The sequence below is a fragment of the Cherax quadricarinatus genome, chromosome 8 (assembly GCF_038502225.1).
Source record: "Cherax quadricarinatus isolate ZL_2023a chromosome 8, ASM3850222v1, whole genome shotgun sequence".
Taxonomy (NCBI): Eukaryota; Metazoa; Arthropoda; class Malacostraca; order Decapoda; family Parastacidae; genus Cherax; species Cherax quadricarinatus.
In genome coordinates this window covers 22,785,422-22,806,451 of record NC_091299.1, presented here as the reverse complement: position 1 = coordinate 22,806,451, position 21,030 = coordinate 22,785,422, and the positions used below count along the sequence as shown (strand labels likewise).

General features: G+C 39.8%; 1 protein-coding gene across 2 annotated transcripts in view; it reads left to right on the top strand.

Annotated features, from left to right (window-relative positions):
- The window catches only part of LOC128698618 (N-chimaerin), a 98,626-nt gene that overhangs the window by 52,136 nt on the left and 25,460 nt on the right, over positions 1 to 21,030 (top strand). For both annotated transcript variants that reach the window (XM_053790961.2, XM_053790962.2), the window contains 3 exons: positions 6,182 to 6,428; positions 19,113 to 19,261; positions 20,363 to 20,499. In XM_053790961.2, the coding sequence (XP_053646936.1) occupies positions 6,182 to 6,428; positions 19,113 to 19,261; positions 20,363 to 20,499 (533 nt within the window). The remainder of the gene's footprint in view (positions 1 to 6,181; positions 6,429 to 19,112; positions 19,262 to 20,362; positions 20,500 to 21,030) is intronic.

Sequence of the window (21,030 nt, the reverse complement as noted above, 5' to 3'; positions counted from 1 at the left end):
TAAAGCGGGGCCCTGCTGTATATATGATAACTAAATAAGTAACTGCTGTCAATGAACAAGTAAATAAACAAATAATTACTGTATCTAACAAAGTACCAGTATTGAAAAGTAAATGAATGAATACAAGTTCATCCTGATAGCACTAAGGATGTTAAAATCTTCCCAAAATTCTTGCAAGTCTAACCATTGTAAATTGAGGAGCATCTGTATATATTTTAAATTTCACTTTGGACATATAAAATATAGTACAGAAATCCTTTATCTGAAGTCTAAACACAGTACTGTACTGTGCGGGTACTGTACCAAATGAACAGGATGACTGCTTACAAAAGGAAGATAAAAGCAGGCCCAGACACTACAGCTATGCCAGGTCTGAGAAACTTGAGGGAGAGAGTACATCATTGATGAAATCACTGAGGAGGAACATCAGAAGCAGTTGAGGGACCTGGAAGTGGATTCTGTAGGAGGAACATCAAAAGCAGTTCAGGAACCTAGAAGTGGATGCTCTAAGAGGAACATCAAAAGCAGTTGAGGGACCTGGAAGTGGATGCTGTAGGAGGAACATCAAAAACAGTTGAGGGACCTGGAAGTAGATGCTCTAGGATGAACATTAGAAGCAGTTGAGGGACCTGGAAGTAGATGCTCCAGGAGGAACATCAGAAGCAGTTGAGGGACCTGGAAGTAGGTGCTCTAGGAGGAACATCAGAAGCAGTTGCAGGACCTGGAAGTATATGCTCTAGGATGAACATCAGAAGCAGCTGAGGGACCTGGAAGTGGATGCTCTAGGGATGAAGAAGCAGTTCTGGATGACTTTTTTAATGTTCCTGTGTCATCTGCCTCAGTAACAATGGTTTTTGTCATAGCAGTCTCTCTCTGATTTTATACACTGACATGATTTCTTGTTCCATTTTGAATGCATGCTGCTCTAGTCCTTCAGTAAGTCCATTATACATTTTCACCATGTTATCTATTGGCACATTTTTCACTGTGTTAACAATGTCATCTTCATTGTAACTATTATCATCAGGATCACCTTGATTCAGAACCATTTCAACTATTTCAGCATCGGTCATTGATGGAAATAAATGGTATAAAATACCAACACAATGGAAATATAAACACACATGCAGTATAATGTGATCCTTTATGGACAACGTTTTGCCCACGCAGTGGGCTTTATTAGATCTGTTTGTGACTTGATAAAGCCCACTGCATGGGTGAAATGTTGCTAATAAAGGATCACATTATACTGCATATGTGTTTATATTTCCATCGGTCATTGAATGAACAACTGGAGCGTCATTATCAGTGTTAAGAACTTTGATATCCATTTCCTACAGATTACCTGGAGTATACCTGGAGAGGGTTTTGGGGGTCAATGCCCCCATGGCCTGGTCTGTGACCAGGCCTCATGGTGGATCAGGGCCTGATCAACCAGGTTGTTACTGTTGGCTTCATGCAACCCGATGTATGAACCTCAGCCCAGCTGGTCAGGTACTGACTTTAGGTGCCTCCAGTGCCTTCTTGAAGACAGCCAGGGGTCTAATGGTAATCCTTCTTATGTATGCTGAGAGGCAGTTGAACAGTCTTGGGCCCCTGACACTTATTGTGTTGTCTCTTATCATGCTAGTGGCACCCATACTTTTCACTGGGGGGATGTTGCATCATCTGCCAAGTCTTTTGCTTTCATTGGGAGTGATTTTCGTGTGCAAGTTTGGTATTAATCAGTCTAGGATTTTGCTAGTGTATATAATCTTGCATCTCTCCCGCCTACATTCTAGGGAGTGCAGGTTGAGGAACTTCAAACATTCCCAGTAATTGAGGTGTTTTATCGCAGTTGTGTGTGCCGTGAAGGTTCTCTACACTTTCTAGGTCAGCAGTTTCACCTGCCTTCCTTGAAAGGTGCTGTTAGTGTGCAGCAGTATTCCAGCCTAGATAGAACAAGTGACCTGAAGTGTGTCATCATGGGCTTGGCCTCCCTAGCTTTGAAGATTCTCATTATCCATCCTGTCATTTTTCTAGCAGATGCGATTGATACAGTGTTATGTATGATCTTTGAAGGTGAGATCCTCTGACATGATCGCTTTCAAGTCTTTTACATTAGTTTTTCAATTTATTGTGTTATTGGAATTTGTGAATATAAGGAGGTCTGAAATCATCTTTCTATCTCTTGACATGCAGAATCCTTTAAATTCATCACTTTGTCCATCATCACTCAACATAGCTGCAGGCCAGAGGTTGTGCCAGGCATGTTAAAGGGTTTGTTTAGTTACATGATCCCGTGCACTGACAGCTGTGTATACAACATCCTTCAGAATAAACTCCTTGAAGCTGTCTACATCCATGCCTCTATTCACTGCTGCCAACATGCTCTTCAAAAAATTGTCTTTTTATTTAATAATAATATAATAATAATATCTTTATTTCTACAAGTACGTGTACAAGGTATACAGACCTAGCTAACATCAGTGACATACTACTACATAGAAAGCTGCTTGTTATGCAGAGCATTTCAGACAAATCACGTCAGTTTTGTCCCAGGATGTGATCCACACCAGTCAGTTGACATACCCTTGCCGAGAATCGAACCCAGACCCTCGCTGTGTGAAGTGAGAGCTTTAGCCACCAGGCATCTAATGATGCCTTGGTCACATGGCTGAATTAACTCTTTCAGGGTTTCGGCTGTACTAGTACGGCTTACGCGCCTTCAAATCTAGTGAGAGAAAGCTGGTAGGCCTACATATGAAAGAATGGGTCTATGTGGTCAGTGTGCACAGTATAAAAAAAATCCTGCAGCACACAGGGTGTAATGAGAAAAAAAACTTTGACCGTGTTTTTGGATTAAAACAGCGACTTTGCACTATACAGTGGACCCCCGGTTTACGATATTATTTCATTCCAGAAGTATGTTCAGGTGCCATTACTGAACGAATTTGTTCCCATAAGGAATATTGTGAATTAGATTAGTCCATTTCAGACCCCCAAACATACACGTACAAACGCACTTACATAAATACACTTACATAATTGGTTGCATCGGGAGGTGATCGTAAACCGGGGGTCCACTGTATTTTCATATGGTATTTATTGTTGTATTCTAGTTTTCCTGGTCTCATTGTATAGAGTGGAAGACGTATTACAGAAATTGAGATGATTTTGACTGGTTTTACAATGAAAATTACCTTGAAATTGAGCTCAAAGTAGCAGAAATGCTCGATTTTTACCAAAGTTCAAAAGTAAACAAATCATGCTAAGCGTCCAATACACGTCAACTGGTGAAACTAATATTCTTTCACAGGTGCGTCGATATTATTTATACCATTTCTACACTAATGCAGTAGTCTGCATAACAGTAAATCTTATTTTTTTTTGTGAGAATAAAAATTAAAAGTGGAAAGCAAAAGAAATGTAAGAGGGGCCTGGGGATGTGACTAATGAACAGAGGAAATGTTATTTTAGTGCCAGGAATGTCTTTCTTGTTTATTCTGGACCCTATTTGGAGATTGGCATCTTTTGAAATTTGTGTGAAATTGGCAAAATTGCTAAATACTGACCACTGTATTGGATAGTTGAAATCGGTAAATTGGTGGTTTCTTGTACTCATTCGATAGAAAAAATGGAGTTCTAGCAAATTAGTTTTGATTTTTGTCGACTAGTACACTGGAATTGGCCGAAAATAGGGCTCAAAGTGGGCAAAATCGGCGATGTATAAACATCGTCGAGACCCCTAACTTCGCGAAAGCATAATTCCGTAGTTTTCCATCAAATTTCATACTTCTGGTGTCATTATGATCGGGAAAAGATTCTCTATCTTTTCATAAGAAAAAAATTTTTTTTTTTTTTTTAAATTTGGGGGACCCTGAGAACTAGTCTCTGAGAGGGCCTGTGGACCCTGAAAGGGTTAATGAAGTCACATTTGGGGGAAAGTACATGACATAAACATTATCTTTGATGAAAAGTTCAGTTGGAGGATGAACAGCAGTAATCAAGGAATAACAAAATCTTGCACTTGGCATCCAGTCAGGCTTCCTGCACTGGGCACGAGCTGCTGGTACAAAATGTTTGTGAGACCAATCAGAAAAGATGTCCCTGGTGATCTATGTTCTTTTGTCATCATAATAATGGATTGGTAAGGTATTCACACCTTTAAAACAGTGAGAACTCAGGTTTTTGCCTACCACAGCACGTTTACACTTTTACATGCCTGCTGCATTAGCACATCTCAGCAGAGGCGTCGCTAGGGTTGGTGTCACCCGGGGCGGAATCTTTGGTGTCACCCGGGGCAGCATCTTTGGTGTCGCCCACATGAAATCCAAGGGTGGGGGGATGGGGGAAGTAAACTCCAGTCACATAACTAATGCATGGCCAATGACTAATGAGAACATTTAAGGACCATAAACCAAACAGGAGAATACTTCTCAACTTTATTAATGATAAAACAAATAATTGTAGTAATATTGAGGAAACATAAACTCAAATACCACTTTGAGTACAGGCAACAGCTCCTACATTTATTCATCTTTAACAATGCAAAAAAAAAAAAAAAAAAACTTGAAAAAAATAAAGAAAAACATTTCAATATCAGAGAAACACTTGTTCCGATTTGACCTTGAGTACAGGTAACATCTCGGTGAATCTGATCCTACATTTCCTTGCCTTCAATCCTGCAGAATCATCTATCACATCATCAAAATTCATGATTTTCCCTATATAGGCCAATTTGTATACTGTAATCATATAATATGCTATATAGAAATGAAGGATTCTTCTCTTATGTTGCTGCAGCACTGTCTTGGGCATTAGTGTCATCTTCTTTAGAGGCTCTTTGGTGTCACCCCCCTAAATGGTGTTACCTGGCCTCCCTGCCCCTCTTCCTTATGATGCCACTGTATCTCAGCACAGTTAATTTGTCCTTGGCATCCTTAACTCCTGTAGTTCTCTCATCAGCTGTAGTCAGTGTTTTTCTGGGGCAATAACACCAGGACAGCAATGTCTCAGCAGCATTGTATATTTGTTCTGCTGTTAGATTTTCATCAGCAACAATCTTGGCAAACACATTGATGATGTTTTCTCTCAGATGTTTTATCACCATTAATCTTTAAATATTCAATGTCATGCCTTGTCTTAAATTTTTGTAACTAGCTGCTGAATATTCACAGTTACCTTCAGTATTCAGTTTGTCATAATAGATTTTTGCTTGTTTCATGATCAGCATTCTGTTAAGTGGCATATGCTCACTCTGACGCTGATGAATCCACTCCATCAGTACATGATTGAGATCTTCATTGTTCCCTCTATGCAATGTTTTTCTCTTTTTCATTAACTTCTGTTCATCACTTTCAGCATATAACTTCAATAATTTGTCCCCCAATGGAAATAAGTCACTGTGTCTGACTTTTTTGGGTTATCCCAGGTTCTCTACATATATGCTGCTATGTATGATAATCTATGTAACTGTATTTGTGTATACCTGAATAAACTTAAAGTCCTTCTGTTTCTTTAAGTCGTAGACAGTGATTGTTCCAACGCGAAATTGCTCAGCCAAACACTTCACACTTACACTGCTCCTCTCAAGTTTTTCCAACAATTTGACTTTCTATGATACAGATAAACATAAATGCTTTTTTTTTTTTTTGTTTTCACTATTGCTCATAAGCCCTTCTCACATTTTGAACAATATCTTCACACCACAGAGTACAAAACACGTGGTAATCAATTAGTAATTGCTGCATATAACAAACTGGCATTAGTACAAATATGAAGGTTGTCTATCAGGGCTCAACAGATGGAGGATTGAGCCTCCACCACGTCTTTCACTGAATGATCCATTTGTGGTGCATAATGTCAACATTCGAAAAGCTTTCGGATTTTGGGATTTGAATAAAGGATTCTGTACTGTATTTTGTATGCTTGTTTTAACAAATTAATAATTTGAGTTGAATTGTGAAACAGCTTCTTGTAGTTGTAGTGTGGGCTTACCCACACTACATCTACAACCCAGTCTTCTCCAACTTTGTTTCTATTTTTGAAGATTTAGGCACTATTGTACTTTTGTCTAGAAATTACTTACACAAGTGCATTATGTTAACATTTTTTAACTCTTCTTTTTTGATTATAATAATAATATGTTAACATTTTAAAAGTTATATGGATGAATTAATATTTGACTTATATCTTTCAGATTTAACAATCAAATAAAACACTTCCGCTTATACTATGATAGCAAGAAACACTATGTTGGTGAGAAGCGCTTTGATACTCTGCATGATTTAGTAGCCGATGGACTTGTCACGCTCTATATAGAGTTGAAGGCAGGAGAGCGCCTAAAGAATATATCAACTGGGTCTTATGCCAACTCCCCTTATTATACTCTCACCAGGTCCATTCGAAATCACATCCTGACTAGCTATCGTGCAGCAAACAAAGAGGTGCAGTATGAATACAAGAATTAACATGCTGCTATACAGTTTTGCTCTGTATATTGTATAGAGTACTGTATTGTATTTTACTTCTCTTATGTACTATATATCTCTTGATCTACAGCATTAATTCTTTTAAATGGTTGCTTCATATCATTTATGAATATACAGAATGTAATACCATTTTATATACAATAAATATATATCATGTACACAAAAGAGATATTTGCTGGAGTATATTTGCTGTTTGGAGTGACATCTAAACAGTTGTATCTGGGCACCTTTGCAAAGACAGTGATCATGTATGAATGATGGTGAAAGTGTTGAATGATGGTGATCTTTCTTCTTTGGGTCATCCTGCCTTGGTGGGAGATGGCTGATGTGTTGAAAAAAATATATATGCCTAGAGGGTGCTATGTACAGTACTGTAAATACTTGTTATTTACAAACATTATCTCTTGGTCTACAGCAGAATTCGAACCTGCAAATTTGGCAGAGATAATGATAAGAACATAAGAAAGGAACACTGCAACAGGCCTACTGACTCAATGCGAAGCAGGTCCATGCCACCTCCAGGCCTAGAACAATGACCACCTAGTCAGGTCACTTCCACTTAAGGAAGGAGCATGGCACCAGACCTGGTAGCACAAGCTACCAGGTCCAACTCACACCCACCCACACCCACTCATGTATTTATCCAACCTATTTTTAAAACTACACAACATCTTAGCGTCTATAACGGTACTTGGGAGTTCGTTCCATTCATCCACAACTCTATTACCAAACCATTGCTTTCCTATGTCCTTCCTGAATCTGAACTTTTCCAACTTGAAACCACTGCTGCGAGTCCTGTCTTGGCTGGATATTTTCAGCACGCTATTTACATCCCTTTTATCTTTCTTTCTTTCAACACACTGGCCGTATCCCACCAAGGCAGGGTGGCCCAAAAAGAGAAACGAAAGTTTCTCTTTTAAATTTAGTAATTTATAGGGAGAAGTGGTTACTAGCCCCTTGCTCCCTGCATTTTAGTCGCCTCTTACAACACCCATGGCTTACGGAGGAAGAATTCTGTTCCACTTCCCCATGGAGATAAGAGGAAATAAACAAGAACAAGAACTAGAAAGAAAATAGAAGAATACGCAGAGGGGTGTGTATATATATATATGCTTGTACATGTATGTGTAATGTGACCTAAGTGTAAGTAGAAGTAGCAAGACATACCTGAAATCTTGCATGTTTATGAGACAGACAAAAGACACCAGCAATCCTACCATCATGTAAAACAATTACAGGTTTTCGTTGTACACTCATTTGGCAGGACGGTTGCTGTTTACCAACCTACTACCTAGGATCCCTTTTATATATTCCTGTATTCCATTTATACACCTCAATCATTTTTTTTTTTTTTAACAAGTCGGCCGTCTCCCACCAAGGCAGGGTGACCCAAAAAGAAAGAAAATCCCCGAAAAGAAAATACTTTCATCATCTTTCAACACTTTCACCTCACTCACACATAATCACTGTTTTTGCAGAGGTGCTCAGAACACAACGGTTTAGAAGCATGCACGTATAAAGATACACAGCATATCCCTCCAAACTGGCAATATCCCGAACCCCTCCTTTAGAGTGCAGGCACTGTACTTTCCATTTCCAGGACTCAAGTCCGACTATATGAAAATAACCAGTTTCCCTGAATTCCTTCACTAAATATTACCCTGCTCACACTCCAACAGATCATCAGGTCCCAAATACCATTTTCTTAATTCACTCCTATCGAACACGCTCATGCACGCCTGCTGGAAGTCCAAGCCCCTCACCCACAAAACCTCCCTTACCCCTTCCTTCCAACCTTTTCGAAGACGACCCCTACCCCGCCTTCCTTCCCCTACACATTTAAATGCTCTCCATGTCATTCTACTTTGATCCATTCTCTCTAAACGATCAAACCGCCTCAACAACTCCTCTTCAGCCCTTCGACTAATACGTACTGTTATTAACTCCACACCTTCTCCTAATTTCCACACTCCGAATTTTTTGCATAATATTTACACCACACATTGCCCTTAGACAGGACGTCTCCACTGCCTCCAACCACCTCCTAGCTGCTGCATTCACAACCCAAGCTTTACGCCCATGTAAGAGTGTTGGTACTACTGTACAGTGGACCCTCGCCTAACGATATTAATCCGTTCCTGAGAGCTCATTGTTAGCCGAAATTATCGTTAGCCGAGTTAATTTTTCCCATAAGAAATAATGGAAATCCAATTAGTCCGTTCCAGACAGCCAAAAGTGTTAATTTTTTTTTTTCATGAAATATACATTTCCCTATAAAGAAAACAATAAGACATCCACAATAACTACATAAACAAATGTTAAAATGACACTTACCTTTATTGAAGAGTATTGATGAGTGATGAGACACTGTTTTTCTTGAACACTGGGATTTTCAGAGTGATACTCCAGCAAAGACTTCACTTTGCAATCCCCACTAGCATTACAACAAAACAGGAGAGTTAGCCTGTCTTTCATGGGCTTGTGTCCTGGGAGTGCCTTTTCCTCCTGAGTAATGCAGGTCCTGTTTGGCATTTTCTTCCAGAACAGGCCTGTTTCGTCACAATTGAACACTTGTTGGGGATGAATTTTTCAGCTTCGCCATGCCTTATCACACTGTGTATGCCACTACAATTCTTAAATCTCTCAAACCAACCTTTGCTGGCCTTAAATTCACCAATATGAGTACTAGTTCCAGGCATTTTTTCCTGTTCACCTGGGTGTTAGTTGACTGTTGTGGGTCACATCCTGGGGGACAAGATTAAGGACCCCAATGGAAGTAAGTTAGACAGTCCTCAATGATGCACTGGCATTCTTGGGTTATCCTGGGTGACTAACCCTCTGGGGTTAATCGTTTCTCAGTAATTGTTTCACGTTAAGCCACACCAACAACACACACTCCACATCTTTGAGTAGTACAGCTGATGGTGGTCCAGCAACAGCTGACCGTGGTGCAGCAACAGCTGACTGATCCAGCAACAGCTGACTGGTCCAGCAACAGCTGACCATGGTGCAGCAACAGCTGACTGATCCATCAACAGCTGACGGGTCCAGCAACAGCTGACCATGGTGCAGCAACAGCTGACCATGGTGCAGCAACAGCTGACCATGGTGCAGCAACAGCTGACTGGTCCAGCAACAGCTGACTGGTCCAGCAACAGCTGACAGTGGCGCAGCAGCAGCTGACTGTGGTACGATAGTATTTCTCACCCTTTTTACCACAGGGTTGGCACTAGAAGCTTTCTTTGGGCCCATGGTGGCTTATTTAGCAGTTACAAGCACTATAAACAATTGAATAATACAAAATGTATTGAATGTATGCATGCAACCCACCACCCTGGCTTGTAAACAATGACGGCAGGGCTGAATGGACAGGTTCGGGATGAGTCATGTTGGTCAGAAACAGCTGATGGTGGTGCAGCAGCAGCTGACTATGGTGCAGCAACAGCTGACCGTGGTGCAGCAGCAGCTGACTGGTGCAGCAGCAGCTGACCGTGGTGCAGGAGCAGCTCACCGTGGTTCAGCAACAGCTGACTGTGGTGCAGCAGCAGTTCACCATGGTGCAGCAGCTGACTGTAGTGCAGCAGCAGCAGCTGACAGTGGTTCAGCAACAGCTGACTGTGGTGCAGCAGCAGTTGACCATGGTGCAGCAACAGCTTGACGGTGGTGCAGCAGACTGGTGCAGCAACAGCTGACCGTGGTGCAGCAACACCTGACTGCGGTATGATAGTATTTCTCACCCTTTTTACCACAGGGTTGGCACTAGAAGCTTTCTTTGGGCCCATGGTGGCTTATTTAGCAGTTACAAGCACTATAAACAATGGAATAATACAAAATGTATCGAATGTATGCATGCAACCAGCCACCCTGGCTTGTAAACAATGACAGCAAGGCAGCTGAGGCGCTCAGGCTGGACAGACAGGTTTGGGAGGAATCACGTTGGGGGAGTTTTTTATCGTTAAGCGGGCCAAAATTTTTACACTCAAATGCTTCATTAGGCGGATTTAACATTATGCGATGCGTTCATTAGGCGAGGGTCCACTGTACTTTCATACATTCCCTTCTTTGTTTTTTGTCTTCACATACACCTCAACGCACCACTCGCCTTTTTTCCTTCATCAATTCTATGATTAACCTCTTTCTTCTTTCTTTCAACACACCGGCCATATCCCACCAAGGCAGGGTGGCCCAAAAAGAAAAATGAAAGTTTCTCTTTTAAATTTAGTAATTTATATGGGAGAAGGGGTTACTAGCCCCTTGCTCCCGGCATTTTAGTCACCTCTTACAACACACATGGTTTACGGAGGAAGAATTCTGTTCCACTTCCCCATGGAGATAAGAGGAAATAAACAAGAACAAGAACTAGAAAGAAAATAGAAGAAAACCCAGAGGGGTGTGTGTATATATGCTTGTACATGTATGTGTAGTGTGACCTAAGTGTAAGTAGAAGTAGCAAGACATACCTGAAATCTTGCATGTTTATGAGACAGACAAAAGACACCAGCAATCCTACCATCATGTAAAACAATTACAGGTTTTCGTTGTACACTCACTTGGCAGGACGGTAGTACCTCCCTGGGCGGTTGCTGTTTACCAACCTACTACCTAGTATGATTAACCTCATCCTTCATAAATCTATCCGCCAACACATCAAATCCCAAGTATCTGAAAACATTCACTTCTTCCATACTCCTCCTCCTAAATTTGATATCCAATTTTTCTTTATCTAAATCATTTGATACCCTCATCACTTTGCTCTTTTCTTTGTTCACTTTCAACTTTCTACCTTTACACACACTCCCAAACTCGTCCACTAACGTTTGCAATTTTTCCTTAGAATCTCCCATAAGCACAGTATCATCAGCAAAAAGCAACTGTGTCAATTCCCATTTTGTATTTGATTCCCCATAATTTAATCCCACCCCTCTCCCGAACACCCTAGCATTTACTTCTTTTACAACCCCATCTATAAATATATTAAACAACCATGGTGACATTACACATCCCTGTCTAAGACCTACTTTTACCGGGAAGTATTCTCCCTCTCTTCTACACACCCTAACCTGAGCCTCACTATCCTCATAAAAACTCTTTACAGCATTTAGTAACTTACCACCTATTCCATATACACTTGCAAAATCTGCCACATTGCTCCCCTATCCACTCTATCATATGCCTTTTCTAAATCAGTAAATGCAGTAAAAACTTCCCTACCTTTATCTAAATACTGTTCACATATTATATGTGAGTGAGGTGAAAGTGTTGAATAATGATGAAAGTATTTTCTTTTTGGGGATTTTCTTTCTTTTTTGGGTCACCCTGCCTCGGTGGGAGACGGCTGACTTGTTAAAAAAAAAAAAAATTATGCTTCAATGTAAACACTTGATCTACACATCCCCTACTCACTCTAAATCCTCCTTGCTCATCCGCAATCCTACATTCTGTTTTACCTCTAATTCTTTCAATTATAACCCTACCGTACACACTTCCTAGTATACTCAGTAAACTTTTTCCTCTATAATTTTTACAATCTCATTTGTCCCCCTTCCCTTTATATAAAGGGACTATACATGCTCTCCACCAATCCCTAGGTACCTTCCCCTCTTTCATACATTTATTAAACAAAAATACCAACCACTCCAACACTATATCCCTCCTTGCTTTTAACATTTCTGTCATGATCCCATCAGTTCCAGCTGCTTTACCCCCTTTCATTCTACGTAATGCCTCATGCACCTCCCCCACACTCGCATCCTGTTCTTCACTCCTAAAATATGGTATACCTCCCTGGCCAGTGCATCAATCATCTTCCCCATAATTCTATGCCTTTCTAGAGAGTGCAGATTCAGGGCCCTCAGTCTATCCTCATAGGGAAGATTTCTGATACATGGGATCAGCTTTGTCATCCTCCTCTGTACGTTTTCCAGTGCATTTACATCCATTCTGTAATATGGTGACCAGAACTGTGCAGCATAATCTAAATGAGGCCTAACCTAGGATGTATAGAGTTGAACAACCTGAGGACTTCTATTATTTATACTTCTTCATATGAAGCCAAGGATTCTGTTAGCTTTGCTGTCTTGGTTTCAGATTACTGCTAACTAGAACTCCTAAATCCTTATTGCAATCATTAGTATTAAGATCTACACTATTCAGTTTATAAGTGGCATGGTTATTGTCCTGTCCAACATTTAGAACTTTGCATTTGTCTATATTGAACTGTATCTGCCACTTCTCCGACCACTGCATCAGTCTATTCAAATCATCCTGGAGTGCACTAATGTCCTCAGTAGAATGAATTGGACGGCCTATTTTGGTGTCATCAGCAAATTTGCTTTTGTCGCTATTTATTCCCTCATCTATATCGTTTATGTAAATTGTGAACAACAAGGAGCCCAACACTGACCTCTGTGGAACTCTGCTTGTGACATGCCCCCATTCTGATTTCTCCCCATTTATGCAAACCCTTTGCTACTTATTTGTCAACCCTGCCTCTACCCAGGAAAAAAATATCTCCTATTCCGTGTGCCTTAATTTTCCTCAAAAGTCTCTATCGAAAGCCTTACTGAAGTCCACATTCACAATCTCATATTCATTACCATGATCTACCTCCTTGAACACCTTAGCGAAAAAAGTTAGTAAATTCGTAAGACAGGAATGCCCTTTAGTAAAACTGTGTTGAGATTCATTTATCAATTTATGCCTATCAAGGTGGCTACGAATTGCCTCGGCAATTATTGATTCCATAAATTTTCTCACCATGGAGGTAAGGCTTATTGGTCTATAGTTCGAAGCTAAGGACCTGTCACCTTTCTTGTAAATAGGTAGACAGCAACCACCCAGGGAAGTACTACCGTCCTGCCAGATGACTGTGAAACAAAAACCTGTAACTGTTTTGCATGATGGTAGGATTGCTGGTTTCTTTTTCTGTCTCATAAACACGCTAAGATAACAGGGATATCTTGCTACTCCTACTTACACTTTGGTCACACTTCACAGACACGCACATGCATATATATATATACATACATCTAGGTTTTTCTCCTTTTTCTAAATAGCTCTTGTTCTTTTTTATTTCTTCTATTGTCCATGGGGAAGTGGAAAAGAATCTTTCCTCCGTAAGCCATGCGTGTCGTATGAGGCGACTAAAATGCCGGGAGCAATGGGCTAGTAACCCCTTCTCCTGTATACAATTACTAAAAAAGAGAAGAAGAAAAACTTTATAAAACTGGGTTGCTTAAATGTGCGTGGATGTAGTGCGGATGACAAGAAACAGATGATTGCTGATGTTATGAATGAAAAGAAGTTGGATGTCCTGGCCCTAAGCGAAACAAAGCTGAAGGGGGTAGGAGAGTTTCAGTGGGGGGAAATAAATGGGATTAAATCTGGAGTATCTGAGAGAGTTAGAGCAAAGGAAGGGGTAGCAGTAATGTTAAATGATCAGTTATGGAAGGAGAAAAGAGAATATGAATGTGTAAATTCAAGAATTATGTGGATTAAAGTAAAGGTTGGATGCGAGAAGTGGGTCATAATAAGCGTGTATGCACCTGGAGAAGAGAGGAATGCAGAGGAGAGAGAGAGATTTTGGGAGATGTTAAGTGAATGTATAGGAGCCTTTGAACCAAGTGAGAGAGTAATTGTGGTAGGGGACTTGAATGCTAAAGTAGGAGAAACTTTTAGAGAGGGTGTGGTAGGTAAGTTTGGGGTGCCAGGTGTAAATGATAATGGGAGCCCTTTGATTGAACTTTGTATAGAAAGGGGTTTAGTTATAGGTAATACATATTTTAAGAAAAAGAGGATAAATAAGTATACACGATATGATGTAGGGCGAAATGACAGTAGTTTGTTGGATTATGTATTGGTAGATAAAAGACTGTTGAGTAGACTTCAGGATGTACATGTTTATAGAGGGGCCACAGATATATCAGATCACTTTCTAGTTGTAGCTACACTGAGAGTAAAAGGTAGATGGGATACAAGGAGAATAGAAGCATCAGGGAAGAGAGAGGTGAAGGTTTATAAACTAAAAGAGGAGGCAGTTAGGGTAAGATATAAACAGCTATTGGAGGATAGATGGGCTAATGAGAGCATAGGCAATGGGGTCGAAGAGGTATGGGGTAGGTTTAAAAATGTAGTGTTAGAGTGTTCAGCAGAAGTTTGTGGTTACAGGAAAGTGGGTGCAGGAGGGAAGAGGAGCGATTGGTGGAATGATGATGTAAAGAGAGTAGTAAGGGAGAAAAAGTTAGCATATGAGAAGTTTTTACAAAGTAGAAGTGATGCAAGGAGGGAAGAGTATATGGAGAAAAAGAGAGAAGTTAAGAGAGTGGTGAAGCAATGTAAAAAGAGAGCAAATGAGAGAGTGGGTGAGATGTTATCAACAAATTTTGTTGAAAATAAGAAAAAGTTTTGGAGTGAGATTAACAAGTTAAGAAAGCCTAGAGAACAAATGGATTTGTCAGTTAAAAATAGGAGAGGAGAGTTATTAAATGGAGAGGTAGAGGTATTGGGAAGATGGAAGGAATATTTTGAGGAATTGTTAAATGTTGATGAAGATAGGGAAGCTGTGATTTCGTGTATAGGGCAAGGAGGAATAACATCTTGTAGGAGTGAGGAAGAGCCAGTTGTGAGTGTGGGGGAAGTTCGTGAGGCAGTAGGTAAAATGAAAGGGGGTAAGGCAGCCGGGATTGATGGGATAAAGATAGAAATGTTAAAAGCAGGTGGGGATATAGTTTTGGAGTGGTTGGTGCAATTATTTAATAAATGTATGGAAGAGGGTAAGGTACCTAGGGATTGGCAGAGAGCATGCATAGTTCCTTTGTATAAAGGCAAAGGGGATAAAAGAGAGTGCAAAAATTATAGGGGGATAAGTCTGTTGAGTGTACCTGGTAAAGTGTATGGTAGAGTTATAATTGAAAGAATTAAGAGTAAGACGGAGAATAGGATAGCAGATGAACAAGGAGGCTTTAGGAAAGGTAGGGGGTGTGTGGACCAGGTGTTTACAGTGAAACATATAAGTGAACAGTATTTAGATAAGGCTAAAGAGGTCTTTGTGGCATTTATGGATTTGGAAAAGGCGTATGACAGGGTGGATAGGGGGGCAATGTGGCAGATGTTGCAAGTGTATGGTGTAGGAGGTAGGTTACTGAAAGCAGTGAAGAGTTTTTACGAGGATAGTGAGGCTCAAGTTAGAGTATGTAGGAAAGAGGGAAATTTTTTCCCAGTAAAAGTAGGCCTTAGACAAGGATGTGTGATGTCACCGTGGTTGTTTAATATATTTATAGATGGGGTTGTAAGAGAAGTAAATGCGAGGGTCTTGGCAAGAGGCGTGGAGTTAAAAGATAAAGAATCACACACAAAGTGGGAGTTGTCACAGCTGCTCTTTGCCGATGACACTGTGCTCTTGGGAGATTCTGAAGAGAAGTTGCAGAGATTGGTGGATGAATTTGGTAGGGTGTGCAAAAGAAGAAAATTAAAGGTGAATACAGGAAAGAGTAAGGTTATGAGGATAACAAAAAGATTAGGTGATGAAAGATTGAATATCAGATTGGAGGGAGAGAGTATGGAGGAGGTGAACGTATTCAGATATTTGGGAGTGGACATGTCAGCGGATGGGTCTATGAAAGATGAGGTGAATCATAGAATTGATGAGGGAAAAAGAGTGAGTGGTGCACTTAGGAGTCTGTGGAGACAAAGAACTTTGTCCTTGGAGGCAAAGAGGGGAATGTATGAGAGTATAGTTTTACCAACGCTCTTATATGGGTGTGAAGCGTGGGTGATGAATGTTGCAGCGAGGAGAAGGCTGGAGGCAGTGGAGATGTCATGTCTGAGGGCAATGTGTGGTGTGAATATAATGCAGAGAATTCGTAGTTTGGAAGTTAGGAGGAGGTGCGGGATTACCAAAACTGTTGTCCAGAGGGCTGAGGAAGGGTTGTTGAGGTGGTTCGGACATGTAGAGAGAATGGAGCGAAACAGAATGACTTCAAGAGTGTATCAGTCTGTAGTGGAAGGAAGGCGGGGTAGGGGTCGGCCTAGGAAGGGTTGGAGGGAGGGGGTAAAGGAGGTTTTGTGTGCGAGGGGCTTGGACTTCCAGCAGGCATGCGTGAGCGTGTTTGATAGGAGTGAATGGAGACAAATGGTTTTTAATACTTGACGTGCTGTTGGAGTGTGAGCAAAGTAACATTTATGAAGGGATTCAGGGAAACCGGCAGGCCGGACTTGAGTCCTGGAGATGGGAAGTACAGTGCCTGCACTCTGAAGGAGGGGTGTTAATGTTGCAGTTTAAAAACTGTAGTGTAAAGCACCCTTCTGGCAAGACAGTGATGGAGTGAATGATGGTGAAAGTTTTTCTTTTTCGGGCCACCCTGCCTTGGTGGGAATCGGCCGGTGTGATAATAAAAAAAAAAAAAAAAAATTTGCCATTTTCCACTTATCAGGCACTATGCCAGTTTGTAGTGATATGTTGAAAAGATTAGCCAAAGGTATGCTAAGTTCCTCTTTACATTCCTTTAAAACCCTTGCAAATGATTCATCAGGGCCTGGGAATTTGTTAGGTTTTAATTTCTCTATTTGTTTAAGGACTATGTCACTAGTTACTGCAATCGTACATAGTTTATTACTGTCCTGTTCTACATAATTTATTATTTCTGGAATTTTGCTAGCATCTTCCTGAGTAAAACCTGAGAGGAAGTAAGAATTTAAAATTTCACACATACTCCTATCACTGTCAGTGATCTGACCTGAGCTACTCTTAAGTGGGCCAATCTTGTCTCTAATATTACTTCTGTATACCTGAAAGAACCCTTTTGGGTTAGTCTTCGAATCCCTTGCGACCTTAGCCTCGTAATCCCTTTTTGCTTTTCTTATTCCTTTCTTTATTTCTCTCTCTAATTGAATGCATTGATTTCTTAACTGCCCATCCCCTCTTTTGATATGTCTAAAAATGCCTCTCTTTTGACCAGTGAGATGTTTTAATCTATTGTTCATCCATTTGGGATCATTTTTGTCAGATCTAATTTCCCTACACGGAACAAAAGTTGACTGAGCAGCTAGAACTGTACTCTGAAAAACGTCATATTGGCAACTAACACCAGCTACCTGACCCATAGTCAGATCATCCCAATTTAGCCCACCCAGATAATTCTACAGTCCCATGAAATCAGCCAAGCGAAAGTGTGGGACAGAGACTTGATTGCAGTTTACTGAGTAATTCCATAATACACCTTCCATCCGACTTACGACCTGCTTGACTTACGACCACTCGACTTACGACCGTGTTTTTTATGCCAATTTTCTGGGAAATAAACAACTATTTGTGTTGTACACAGTGTTTATCCTAAACCTTACAGTATAAAATACAGTACTAACAGCATAAAAAGTAAAGTAAAGCATGAAATTCCAAAATAAAACAATAAAATAAAGTCATTACAAAAATGTTTTGTTGATATTCAGTAGTAAAGTTCGACTTACGACCATTTCGACTTACGACCAGTTTCTCGGAACCGAACTCGGTCGTAAGTCGGATGGTAGGTGTATATTGAAACTAAGTGATTTGTGATCACTTACCCCAAGCTCATCATTCACCTCAAGATTATTAATTAGTGAATCTTTGTTGGCAAGAACCAAGTCAAGTAGATTGTTTCCTCTAGTTGGTTCTGTCACAAACTGTTCTAAAAAGCAATCCTGAGCTGTATCAAGAAAGTCACTAGACTCAAGATTTCCTATCAAATTGTTCCAATCAATTTGTGTAAAGTTAAAATCCCCCATTAACACAACATTTTCCTATCTAGACGCCTTATGATTGTAAGTAATTTCGCCTGTTTGTGAATTGTTAAGCATATTTGTTATACTGGTGGTGTATTTTGGTTTTCTATTATAGTAGTAATGTAATCCAGAAATTACCATATAGATATCAGGTGTTTATTATTATTATTTTTATTATTATTAACACATCGGCCTTCTCCCACCAAGGCAGGGTGGCTGAAAAAGAAAGACTTTCATCATCATTCACTCCATCACTGTCTTGCCAGAGGTGCACTTACACTACAGTTATAAAACTGCAACATCAACACCCCACCTTCAGAGTGCAGACACTGTGCTTCCCATCTCCAGGACTTGAGTCCGGCCTGCCAGTTTCCCTGAATCCCTTCATAAATGTTACCTTGCTCACACTCCAACATCACATCAAGTCCTAAAAACCATTTGTCTCCATTTGCTCCTATTTAACACACTCACGCATGCTTGCTGGAGGTCAAAGCCCCTCACACATGAAACCTCCTTTACCTCCTCCCTCCAACCTTAACTAGGCTGACCCCTACCCCACCTTCCCTCCATTACAGATTTATACACTCTCAAAGTCATTCTATTTTGTTCCTCTCTACATGTCTGAACCACCTCAACAGCCTCTACTCAACCCTCTGGATAATAGTTTTGGTAATCCCACACCTCCTTCTAATTTCTAAACTACAAATTCTCTACATTATATTCACACCACACATTGCCCTCAGACATGACATCTCCACTGCCTCCAGCCATCTTTCATTATAAATCTGTGTATACTGTGTATGTCCTTATGCATTAACACTGTCCCATGTATAAAATAATAATAATGATAACATATGTTGTTTATAAATCAATCACTTGCAGAATAACCAGCAAAATGAAAAGTTAGATACTTCAATATTTTATGTGACAACTCCAGTGGAGAAAGTAACAGTGGATGCTGCTGACTCTCTGGACACCACTACACAGCGTCCCCATCGATTCGTCGTCAGTACATTCACAGGACTCCACTGGTAATTTGTGGAATTACAGTACTTATTCCTGTTTTACATTTATAATTAAAGCAGGACCGGAGCTATGCTAGTGCTGTTCTCTCTTCTTTATATTGATTTTTTTATTTCAAATGGTTGAAGTGCCTGCTGCACCCACTTGTATATCGTTCCAGCTGTCCACCACAGGCTGTGAAGAAATACTTCCTGTGTTCTCTTTTGCACTGTTTCATAACTTTTAGTTGTGACTTGTTCTTATTTTATTCATGGTTCCAAAAAAATTGCCTTATTTTATTGTATCTTTAGGAATGTTGATAGATACTAGTAGTTAAAAAGTATTCCTCATGTCTCTCTCATCTCTTATCTTCTTACTAGGGCATTTCTGGTGCCTTCGTTTTTTCTGTAGTTATGTAATTTATATTTTTTTTTCTGGAACCTATATTATTGCAATCTCTAGACTTTGTTTTCCTTTTATTTTGGTGTGGTAATAAAATGATTTTTTTTTTTTGTACAGTATTTCTATGTAGTAATTATTTGTCTAATACATCCAGTGTAGAGATTATGAATAGAATTCTGTAAAAATCCACACTGCCTTGATGGGAGACAGCTGATGTGTAAAAAAAAATTATAACGTAATTTTTTTTTAATTCAAACAATAGATGACACGCATATATCTTTACAAAGTCAGTGAAGTTGGTAGTGTAAATGAAGAAAATTGATATTTTGGGATAAAGAATACTTGAGGCACTGAGAAGAAAATGCACAAACCCACCAGTGAGTAAAACATGCATAGTTAGTAAAAATTGTGTTTTCGATGCAAAAATGTTTGACATTAGATAAGACTAGTTTGATCAAAATTGTGTGGTTGGTTACTGGTATATTGCTGTAAAATGTTGCATATATTTGTAGGCAGCAGTCTTCTTCTTGACAAGTTTGTCAGTTTTATTCTCAGCTCCTCATTTAACATACTTCTAAGTCAATGGGGGTTTTGCAAAAGCCTCATGATATATGTATCCATAAATATTGGTACCCATCCTCAAGAAAGTACTGGTGGAAGTATGTGTAATTAGAAAAGCTTATAGGTAATTGTGTACATTTGATCTCTTACCATAGTGTATATTCTAGGTGTGGGTTTTGCGGTCATTTCCTCTGGGGTATCGTGTCCCAAGGTGTTAAGTGTCAGGACTGTGGTGTCAGGGCACATAAGCAATGCAGCTGCAAGGTTCCTAATGACTGCTGCCCAGACCTCAAGGATCTACAGAGTGAGTCATTGTGCATACTCACATTTTTTTAACATTTCTCTCAAAATAGTAAAGATATTCATACAAGTTCTTTGAGTCAAAGTTGGAAATTATACAGAGTTAAAGTCAGAAAGAATACAAAACAATTTTTAGGTTAATTTTAGCTGTTCTTGGTAAAGATATTTCTTATACTTGTTTACAGTATTAAAACATATTAAAACCTAAAAAATAAGACATCATAGCAGCAACCAATAATAACCAAGCAGCTATTAACTCTTAATAGTGCATTATTCACCAGACAAAAATGATGCAACATATTACTCTACTGAAGACAAACATGTTTTATCTCCCAAGGATATTCTTAATTATCATTCTTATTTTTATGACATTCCATTAAAGTTATTTACTTTTCCTGCTAATAGCTTCAGAACTGTAGCTTATTATCTAAGGCAGTAATAAGTTTTCATTATATAACTACAATAACTTCAACTATTTCCTGCTTGTGGCATTTGTGCAACAGTTCAGGCAGAAGCAGTGGTTATGGTGCCTGTA